The sequence below is a fragment of the Cynara cardunculus genome (assembly GCF_001531365.2).
Source record: "Cynara cardunculus var. scolymus isolate 2C chromosome LG 3, CcrdV1, whole genome shotgun sequence".
In the NCBI taxonomy this organism is placed as follows: Eukaryota; Viridiplantae; Streptophyta; class Magnoliopsida; order Asterales; family Asteraceae; genus Cynara; species Cynara cardunculus.
In genome coordinates this window covers 2,805,164-2,817,186 of record NC_037530.1, presented here as the reverse complement: position 1 = coordinate 2,817,186, position 12,023 = coordinate 2,805,164, and the positions used below count along the sequence as shown (strand labels likewise).

Below are 12,023 nucleotides of genomic sequence, written 5' to 3'. Positions count from 1 at the left end.
AATATCATTAGATCCGTTTTATTGGTTTGAAATGTGTTATTAGATGATCATGACCAACCCGACTTGATTTGGGATGTCAAGAGGCTTGAGACCAACCCATTTCGTCATACGTGTTTATCTGTTAAATTATCACCTTATCTGTATATTTTCTATCTCTACTGATATGTTCTAATAGTAGGGTGTTGGTGTAATTCATCAGTGAGGTCCTATGTTCGAGGTTGGACACCAGCACCTCTCATATGCCAATGGATGCATGAGTTGGTTTGCCTTCTCATGATAACTATGGGGGCTGGTGTAGTGGGGGCGAGTCAAAAGGTGGCGTTTATCCTTTTTTACATGTATGTTTCTAAGTCGTTTAAATATGATTGTACATGAGCACAACGTTATTTAATAACCTTACTCAATACTTATAAAACACATATTGGATTTTTTACACTTTCCTTATGAAATATACAATACTTATAAAACATATATTTGTTTTTTTATTCATAACTCATTGTTATTTTTTTACAATACAATATTTATATACGACAAATACAACAAATAAACTCACACACTCTCTTCATCTTTAATGAGGTTTGAACCCATGATCTCCTATGAGGCCAGAGACTACAATACCGCTAAGCAAAAGACCCTTTGGTAACTTATTCTTATTTTCGTTCTCATAATTCACAATTCATTTGTCTTTCAGTCTTTGTAGTTTACAGTTCTTAACTTCTTACTGTTTTTGTCCCATGTACTTAAAAGTTGAAATTAGTTCAGGGACGAAAATTACAATAAATTACAAACTACAGGATTGAAATTTATAATTTCTAAAACCACAAGGATGAAAAGTAAAATTATATATATATTTTCTTACAAAATCTAATATTAAATATTTAAATATTCCATTTTAATTATAAAAAAAACCACACATGGAAAGAGACATGCATAGAAAGATGCAACCTAAAGTTTGGTTTGGTAAAAAGCTGTGCATTTGCAAAAGGGAACAAAAGGTAGTCAATGAAAATTACACCTTTCCTTTCCTTATATCTACAATCTTTTGTCTCTATAACTTGCAATTTTACTGCATCTGCCCGATAAAACTCATTGTCCCATGTTTGGTGTGATATGAGACATAATAAAAACTCGTTGTTTCATGTTTAACGTATCATGAGACAGAGATAAGGACTGAGATAAGAGGGACAACATGGAACAAAAAAGTTTTTTCTTGTTACAGGCTTCCAACAAAATAGGTGGAACAAGATGAACACAAGAAACTAGATTATTACTGATTTTACTCTCGTTTTAATATATAACTATAATATGATATTTGTTTTCTGGTTCCAACAATAGCCATCGTCGGCCATTATCGGCCGCCTCCACTGTAACAACGTCCTCCACCACCTCCACGACCATCACCGCTTATTAACATCACCGCTACCGCTACCATTGCATACCAACACTGCTCTCACTACCACAACATCCACCACATCTCTCCCAGAACTACCTTTTACATCAGTGTCGGCCGCCACCACTAGGGATGCTCATGGGTTGGGTTGATCGGGTTGAAGACATTTGAACAACTCAACTCAATGCTTGTGGTTTGGAAAAATCTTAACACAACCCAACCCAAACCGTACAAAACTAACTATTTAAAATTTTTTTTTTTTTTTGTAAATTCTTTAATTCATTTTTGTTGGTTTAATAATATAATTTTTTATAAAGATAATAATTAAGTATTTTGTTAGAATTCAATGACTATCCTAATTATATTTTACATTTTTTTATATTTAAAATGAGATGATTATCCTCTATTGATTATGATTATCTACAATTAGTTTTACGAATTCAAACATTAAGCTTTAATAAGTTGCACTTATATACAATTTACTTGTAATCTTGAATTTTAAGTAATATACATCAATAAACAATAATTCATACATAAAAAATGATTTTTAAGAGTTTTTGTCAAATGTTTTATGATATAATATAGATTTATGGGTTTGAATCGGGTCTAACATAACCTTTTTACAATGTACATAATTTAAGAAAAAAAAACAGTCTCAGAAAAATATGGAGTATGTACATTTTATTTCCGGTGATTCATTAACCTCTAGAATCTGTATTCTTCAACAACCAAATAGTTACCAAAGGGTCTTTGACCGAGCTGTATTGTAGTCTCTGGTCTCTTAGGAAGTCAGGGGTTCAAACCAGGGGTGCTAAAAAACCCGACCACCCCGACTCAACCCAACGCGAAATAACTCAACCCGAAGCAACCCGATGTCTATTCGAGTTATAAAATTGTCAAACCGTAGATATTGAGTTACTATTATTTGAACACCAACCCAATGAACCTGATGCTCTTTTATTTCTTGGTTTTAATAAGATTGTTGAATTTATATTAATATATACATTAGACAATTACACTATCATGTATGCTCTTCACATACGCATATTTTCATCTATTCGCATCTCTATATAACTCATTCTTATATATGTTCAGTAACTGTGAACATATATATGTAAATTTAGAAAATTAATTGAATATGATATACGTAAGAAGTATGGATAAATTGTATCAAATGGTTGATGATGAAAAAAAATTATGAGTAGAAAAATAACATATTCAAAGTTAGAAGATTATTTTAATGTACCAAAATATCAACCTGACCAACCCGACTACCTGACCAACCCGTACAGCTTGGCTTGGGTTGGTTGCACTTTGGTTTGGGTTGAGTTAAAAAATTTCAAACCGCAAGCATTAGGTTGGGTTGTTCAAATGTCTTCAACCCGATCAACTCAACCCATGAGCACCCCTAGTTCAAACCTCCACAAAAAATGAGGATGTATTAGTTTATTTGTCAGATGAGCCAACTGCAACCCGTTAGCACCTTACAACTACGCATTATGTCGAAAGTTTACCATGACAACACATTGCTAGAAGTAATCGATGTTAAAAGGTTTCATAAAAAACCCGAAGGCGTGACACCTATTTAGAACGAGCATTGAAGCTTTCGCAAGTCGTTACTAACTTATGAAGGCGAGGGGAAAACGTTTTCGTTTATTTTACATAACTTCACACAATAAAAAAAGGCCGAAACCAAAAAACGATGTGTCGTGTGACATTAAACAGTTTAATTTGATGGTATCTGATCTGTCTTTTGAAATAATAAAAATCTCGAAGAACATCTGTTCAAATCCCCTTCTTCTTCGACCACCCTCTAACTCGAGGTTCTCCACTGCATCTCCACTAGAAGCTTACCATTTTTCGAGTCGATTAAATTGTACTTCTCATTAATTCTCTTATTGCTCACGACATCCCCGAGGTGTATGTCCACATAACCCAACGATTCCTACCACAAAAACCCGTAAGTCAGACAGTTTTACCGTTACAGATAAAACAGATCGTATTTTTTGATACGTTCGTTTGTACCTTGGGATGAATCAGACCCATCCTTGAAGACGTACTCACGACTTCAAAGTGCATCCTGTCGTTCGTCGGTGGCTCTTCCAACGTAAATGCAAACTCTTCGTCCCATCTTGGATCGCGGTTTTTCTTCACCGGCTGCATGCAATGTAAATAATATGAAATTTCGATCAACAAATCGCACTTCGATTGGTGTTCGACATTTCGAAAAAATTAAAGTACAACGAATTTTGCTTTAGTTCTTACTCTCTACGTTCCAAATTAAATGTCCACGATAAAAATGACAATACAGTTTTAGGAATGTGTTTAGTTAATGACAATTTTACCCTTAATAATAGAGATAAATTTTCTCCATCTTATAGTAAAGGGTATAATTGGAAAATTACCTTCGTTCTCTTCTCTTCTCCTCGGAAAAGCAAACGAACGGATGGATTCGTGTGGTGTTTCCCTTCAAGATCTTCGGCTTGATGGATGATAACGACAAGCAAACCTCCGCCTTCCGGGGTTCCTTCGGGTGCCTTTTCTATCATATTCCCGTCTTCGGCTTCAGCAGGAAGTTTGTCATCGGCGAAAGGTTTGTAGACCAATTCGATCATGATCTGGCCTCGGGACTTCTCGTTTTGCGCGTCGTTGGGATCCATGTTCTTTAGAAGCTCAAGGGTCATAACTTTTGGTTCCTCTGGTGTTACCTCTTTCAGTGGTATAACATTCATTCCCATCTTATCATGCTTCCCCACCTAGAATCAAACGTGTTTCACCACAAAACTTAAAAATGTATAGTTTCATAAAAGAGATCAAGACCATAGCTTTAAAATAAACTAATTCAAGTAACGATTCAATAAGCTCTATCAGTTACGCGCTCGTTTTCCAAACCAAATCATTGGTCCGGTACTAGATGTAGCTTTTCCGCTAGGCAAAACATCGGCTAAATACGGGACTTCAAATAAGTTCCACATATCCTAATATGGTATGAGAATCAGGATCTGCTACAACTAGGGACTCGACACACTCTTTTGCCTCAACAGGTTTCATGTCGACCAGACACGAATCATCAAACGCACACATATATAGGGGCTTAATCAATTTGAGAACCCAATATATTGTGATAACCGTGAGACCTATTTCCGTTAAGGTATTGTTTCACATTAATTTTTCCATCTAAGACTAGAAGTTAATATGTTGATTAACATATTTGTTTCACAATGTGTTTGTTTCATACGTATTCCATTCACAATGCGAAATTTTTTAGCTGTATTTTGTTTCACATACACATAAAAAAAATGTCCTCATTGTAAAACGAACATGTTATGAAACAAATATATGTTAATCAATGCACTAAATCCAAACCGTAAATGAAAAAGAAACATATAAAATAGCACAATGCATCAGTTCTCAAGATTATCACAATTTTATGGGTTCTCAATATATATATATATATATATATATAGGGTCGGGTTGGGTTCTGATGAGAATGGAAGTGATTGTGAGAAGGGTAAGAAGGGATCCCCACCTTTGGATTAATCCTAATTAAAGATCAAAACTAATGTGGTGCACCAAGATACACCGGTCAATTCCCGTGATAAGCGCAATTCATGGGTGGGGATGAGACTAAAAGTGATCATGAGTCCATATCCCTTCTTACGCTTCTCACTGTAACTTCCATCCTCGCACGATTCTTCGTCTATATATATTTGTGTGTGTGTATTCGGAGAAGTAGAAGGAGTTCCACATATCCTAATACAAAAATATACCTGTTCCCAATCATAGACGACGATCTCAAGAGCTTGCAATTCGGGGTCTTTGACGACCATATTGAACTCCTCGTTCCATTCGGGATTCAAGTTCTTGTGTTTGACCGAAGTTTTCTTCGATGGAAGCTTCTCCTCTGTAAGTTTCAATTTCACATAAGGATCAGAAGCCCCCATAAAATCCTTCTTTTTAAGTTTCATTGCCCTCAAAACCTTCACATTCAGCATTCCAACTGGCCTCTTCATCGCTCTGCAAATTTCAAGCTTTTTCAGGTTTCGAATCCACAAAAAGATCTCGAAACCATGATTTTCAATAGATCGTCATCAAAATGGCCGGTTATATTGTTTTCTACGACCGTAAGGACCCGTTTGGTATGCAGGACTTGGCCGGGAAAAAGTCAAGCAGACGAAAGAATTATGGGATGTTTCAAGGTTTTAATTGTACATGGCAGTTTAGTAATTTACTAATATTGTCCATTTCCCTTGATTTTCGTTCCACCTATTTTGACGGGGCAGAAAAAAAATGCATTTTTGTCCTGTTCCAATCTAATATTATGCCAAATGTGGGACAAGAAGTTTTTTACTGTCATGTCCTGTATCGAACACATATGTAAAGATTAACCGGTACTTACTTTGCAGGATCGAGCACGGGTACCTCGAGTGTTTTCGGCCACAAAAACCTAGTGGCGACCTGATCTTTGATCATTTCCTGAAGGAAAACGTGTGTAAGATCGTATAAGTTTTGACCTTTCGGCTGATTCTCGAATTAATTTTGGATCGAAGAAAATATACCTGAACGAATCTGTACAAACCAGGGATCGACATAACATCGGCCCCGAGTAGTTTTACTCCAAAATCAACATGAGGCTGAAAATTTGAAGGAAGTTAGATAACGAGAGCATATCTAACAGCTATGCTAAAATAGAGATTAAAGATATATTTTTGGTCCGACAGCTATGCTATAATATATGTTAAAATAGAGAAAAGAAAGACGGTTGAAAATCTCGAAATTTATAGGAATCTTTAAAACAAGAAATAGCATTTAATTTTTCCCACAAAAAAGAAACATTTAAGTAAAATGTATACAAGGAGAAATAATATTTTATTAAATGTATTGAATATAATTAACAATATTTTATTAATATTATTTTAGAGCTTTTGACTTTTGATACCCTTCTTAAAAAGTAACGTACTTTAACATGATTCCTATTTTAGGTAACGTATTTTCAAAACTTCCATTTTGGTACTTAAGATGTAAAGTTTTAAACATTTAAGTACTCGGTTGAAGCATTAACCAGTTACCATGTTAATGTGGCGAGTGATGTGGTATCCGATTAATTCTTCAACAAATAATACTGAGTTGGATACCACTTCACTCACCACATCAGCATGGTACTTGATGGGAATATAATAAAAAAATATTTCTCACTCATATTAATCATTTTTTGGGAGCTCTCCATTTTGGAGAAAGATTTTGAATAATCTGTTGAAGCAAAAAACTTGATCAAAAATCCCTGAAAATCTCGATTTTCTCCATTTTAGAATAGTTGTCGGAGATGCTTTAGTAAAAGCATCTCCGATGGTTAACACCAAAATTTACACCATTTCAGTTGTAAAATTTTGTGATAATTTAAATCGAATGAATAACACTATTTTTTACACTAACACACAAGATTTTTACCTTCTCCATGAGGGATACATAAATTTGACAGAAGCAAGGGAAGCTCGGAACCAATGGCTTTAAGGTGATACGAGGCGAAGCAAATACTTGCAAATCAACCACCTGAAAAGAAAAACCAAGATGTCTTCACGAAAACATATTTTCTATTCTATGGGGGTTGAAGACAGTTCTGCCTCCGGACCCCACCTGATATATTGGGTTCGTTTGGTTTAGGGTTTAAGATTTAGGGTGTAGTAAACAGACATACAAACCTGAACGGTGGGTCTCAACCCGAACGCCTTAACAGCTACATGTATGTTAGGATTCCCAGCCCATTTGAACGAAGGTTCCATTATTAATTCCTTTTCGTCCGTGGTATATACTTTCATTCCTGAAAACAAGCAAAACACGACCATAAAAATGTTACAGAGGTAAACAATCAGTTACCACCGTCCAAATTTTGATTAGCAGACGTTTAAATTGTGTTTTAAGACATGCACTTTTGAAACCATTCCGACATAAATTGTGTACATTAACCGTTGTGCGTGTGTTCTTAATGCAAGATAGCGAATCAAGACTACTACTGACGGTCCACAACCTTGAAATGTAGGCGGGAGGTCGCCTAAAGTAAGTGAATCAAATTCGACCGCGTCAATCTTGTACTTTGGAATCTGCTCTTTTATAATAGGTTCCGCTATCGTCTTCACAGTCTTGCAAATCGCCTACAAAATGTTTCAAACCATCACTACTTGAGGATCAAATCTTGAACCAAAGGGTCATTGGCCCAGAGGTACCAGGGTTACCGGTAGAACCCTACCTCTCGGGGATCAAGGGTTCAAACCTTACCAAAGATGAGCAACGCTCGCAAATATTTGTCTTATATAAATGATACATACTTCAAAAATAATGGGTGCGTTTGGTACTCATCCGGATAAGATGAGACATAACAATATAATAATTTATTGTCCCATGTTTGGCACAACTTTAAATTGGGACAGGACATGAATGGAACATCAAAATAAGTGGAACAAAAATGAGAAAGATGGGACATGATTGGTAAAATACTAATCTACCATGTCAAATTAAAACCCTACAACCTTCCACAATTCACCCGCGTATCTCAGGGTCTGTTTGTTAGCAGCTTAATGGAACTCACAACTTATTCAATCAAATATACATGATTGTTTGGTAGTGGCTTAATTATACAGACACTGTACTTTCAGTAAGCTTCTACGGAGAGCTTTTACCAAGTTTTTTCCAACATACCCTTCCAAACAAAAACCTTCCCAATCTAAACTCTCGCTCCACTAGTCTCATACAGTCCGGACCGAGTACCAAACCGCACCCTTATCATCATAAGAATTGTATTCAAACCACATTACCTTGTCTAGATATGGCCACATTAATTCAACAAACTTGTTAAGCCAGTCAACCTGCACAAACCATAAGTTTGGATGTAAATAACTAAACCCAAAAGGATTTACATTTGACTTTCCAAAGTCAAATAAGCTTCTTTTCAATTTTAAATTGGATAAAACACTTTGATAAATAGATCAATCCATGAAAAGGGTATTGAGATTTACGTATTTGAAGCTAAAAACCGAAATATTTTAGATTAACTTTGAATTGAAAGAGTACTAGATTCAAATTTCATAATCAAAAGTTGACCTAAAAGCAAGAACATACCCGATCATGATCAGGATTTTTCACCCACATGGGTATCTCAGGAAGCATCTGTTGCAGAGACTTCGAATCTCGTTCAACCAAAGGGCGTATTTTCGGATTCTTTGATATCAAAGTAAACAGAAACATAAAATGAGTATTTAATTGCATATAATTCACCATTTTCAACTCAGAGTCAACAATTTCTCCATGAACAGAATGATTAGCAGATTTATGGAGTTTGTAGAACAGAAAAAAATGATTTACAAACCTCGACATGAGATGATTGGAAGTAAATGAAGAAGTAGTAGCCAATCACAAGCCCAAGTGAAACCCCAATTCCAAAACCAAATGCCCCCAAAATGGTGCTCACTACACCCATCTTCACTCGTGGTTCTGCCCCCCAAAATCACGAACAGGATACGTTTCAGAATTCCATAATCTGATCGCAATCGTCGAGAAATACAACTGATCTACTCATGAAACATTCTGAAACTTGTACAAATGAGTTACGATTGCTCAGTGAAGACGAATCTGAGAGGGAAGAACAAACAAACCCAAAATCGTGTGGAGCGTCAGAAATTCAATTCAATTATTAAATAGTTTATAAAAAAGCAGGAAAGAATGAATGGATAGATGGTTTTGGATCTATTACCAAACGGATTTGGTGGGTGTTATTGTGTGTCGGCAGAGATTTCTGTGCTCCCATTTTGTATGAAAAGGCAGAGAGAGAGAGTGTGTGTGTGTGTGTGAGAGAGAGAGAGAGAGGGTCGCCATAAATATCTGGTTTTGATTCCCACCAATTTGGATTTTTGGACACCATTAAAGCGTTACTAAGCTTTTTGTCTTCTTCAATGAGAAGGGGATGTTTCTTGTTATCCAATTTAAACATGATTATTATATTTCTTATATAATATTAAATATTATGTCAAAAAATTAAGGGTTATTTATTTACTTCTTAATAGTTTCATTAAAAAACAACATATGAATTATTAAGAGATGAATCTTGTTTGATAAAAAAAAAAGTTTGTCCCTTTATGATTCCAAAATCCTCTAAATGATTTTGTATCATGAATCTCCCTTCACCATTAAGAGCCTTAATTTCATTGTACAAAATTACCAAACAATTATATTTGATTTTGCACTATATCATCAGAGCATCTTAAACATTATGACCACTTAATTATTCTGCACCAAACCATTCAGCAATTACCAAACAGCCCCTAGGAGCCTCAGATCTATGACTAGGGATTGTAAACGAACTGAATGTTCAGCGAATTGTTCGTGAACCCTTCGGCAGGAGTTCGTTTATTTAATAAATGAATGAACATGAACCATTTTTTTATTCGTTTAATTAACGAGCAAACATGAGCAAGAGTCTCATTCGTTCATTTATGTTCGTTTATATATATAATTTAATATATAGTCTTTTATTTGTTTAGTTTGAATTCAAATAATATTTATTTAAGTTTTAATTTTTTGGATTTATTTAGATTTAAATGTTATCGTCGTTTTGTCTTATTTGAAAATTTTACATTTTCACTATTCCCCCAAAACCCTAGCCTCCAGATAATTGGTGTGTAATAGTTAATATAATGACATGTAGTGATGTTCGTTTATTTATGTTCATTTAGGCATGTTCATTTATGTTCGTTTAGCTCGTTCATTTATGTTCGTTCGTTTAGCATGTTAAGGAACGAACATAAACGAACACACCTGATTTGTAAACGAACAAACACAAATATTTTCGTTCGTTTACCGTTCGTGTTCATTTGTTTGTTCGGTTAAGTTAAACGAACGAACATGAAACAAGCCTTTGTTCGTGTTCGTTCGGTTCGTTTACAGCCCTATCTATGGTTGTAAACGTAATCAACGAATACGAATGGAATTTTCTTCGTATTCGTTTGTTTAACTTAGACGAACAAAAGAATGGTAAAAGACGATTTTTTTTTGTATTCTTGTTCGTTTGTTAAAAAAATGTGTTTGTTATTGTTCGTTGATTAAGATGCTAAACAAACATAAACTTATGGAAATTCTTTGTAATTTTGTTTATTCATTAAGAAAATGTGTTTGTTCGTGTTAGTTAATTAAATGACCAAAATGAACAAAAAAATTTGTATTTTTTGTTCGTCCGTTAAAAAAATGTGTTTGTTCATGTTCGTTTGTTAAGATGCTAAATGAACGAACTTAAACAAACATTCCTTTTGAAGATGGTATTATCGCTACCGCGCAACACGCGGTTGGAACACTAGTTATGAGTAGAGAAATAACATATTCAAACTTAGAAAAATATTTTAATGTGCCAAAGTATTAACCCGATCAACCCATACGGTTTGAGTTGCACTTAGTTTTGGGTTGGGTTGGGTTGGATTAAGATTTTAAACTGCAAGCATTAGATTAAATTGTTCAAATATTTTCAATCTGATCAATCAAACCCATAAACACCCCGAGTTAAAATACTAATTATTTTGTTTTTGTCATCATTCTACTTTGGGAATTGATTATTTATTTAATAATTTAATTTGAAAATAAAATATACTATTTTTTGTCCTTATATTTGAATATTCAGCCATTTTAGGGTGGGCCCTTTGAGGGTCAAGGAAAGAGACTAAAGAGTGGTTCCATTTGTGGCTAAAAAAGAGGAGGTTAATAGAAAGCAACTTTTACAATAATGGTGCCTCCCAACACCATGTGCTCATGTCTTATTTTATTTAGTTTTTGTTATATTCAATGATTTCATGGTTTTGGTTGATGGGATTTGCTTCTTCTCACTATATAATATATATATATATATATATTCAAACGATAACATTTTTATTTTATGAGAATGCGAGAACACCTTTATCACGTGCGATAATACGTGTGAGGGGACCCTGTGATGTACGGACGACGTGTTCTACGACTTAGGCCGCACCAAAGGTTGTCTGCGTCTATGATTTAGCATCACATGTGATGGTTTTGATGGATTATGGTATCATATCAACAACAATCTTATCACATGTGATAATACTTGTGATGAGGATTAGTAGTGTAAGGGAGACTTGACCCGCAACCAAAATTGCATCGAAATCGCCCGCGTCTCTTATTTAGTATCACTTGTGTATCATATGTGATTGAATAATAGTATCACATGTGATTGTCAATAGTAAAAGGGTGTTCTCGCGTTCTCGTAAAGTGAAAGTGTTCTCGTTTGAACCTTTCCCTACACACACACATATATAAAGAGTAAACTATTTTTTTCGTTTCTTTGGTATGTCGAAAATTATGATTTTTGCCTTGTAGTTTACAGATCTCGGTTTTCATTCGTATGGTGTGTAATTCATTGATGTTTTCGTCTTTAGTTGTTTGCATCCTCGTGGTTTACAATTCTTTACTGTTTTTACCCCTTACATTTAAAAGGTAAAAATTAGTCGATGAACGATAATATCATAAATTGCAAATCTCACAGGGACAAAAATCGTAATTTCTAAACTATAGGGAAGGAAATCAAAATTATAAATAAATCAGAAGGATGAAAATCATGATTTACTCTAAGGTCTATTTG

General features: G+C 34.7%; 1 protein-coding gene across 1 annotated transcript; it reads right to left on the bottom strand.

Annotated features, from left to right (window-relative positions):
• Positions 1-2,974: 2,974 nt before the first annotated feature.
• LOC112508851 (synaptotagmin-2-like) lies at positions 2,975-9,230 on the bottom strand. The gene is made up of 13 exons (XM_025113655.1): positions 9,135-9,230; positions 8,751-9,013; positions 8,504-8,602; positions 8,200-8,250; positions 7,416-7,539; positions 7,090-7,208; positions 6,839-6,940; positions 5,950-6,024; positions 5,790-5,866; positions 5,161-5,407; positions 3,796-4,146; positions 3,416-3,547; positions 2,975-3,335 (listed from the first exon to the last, which is right to left on the bottom strand). The coding sequence occupies exons 2-13, from the start codon at positions 8,859-8,861 to the stop codon at positions 3,204-3,206; spliced, it is 1,620 nt and encodes a 539-aa protein (XP_024969423.1). The 5' UTR covers positions 8,862-9,013; positions 9,135-9,230; the 3' UTR covers positions 2,975-3,203.
• Positions 9,231-12,023: the final 2,793 nt, after the last annotated feature.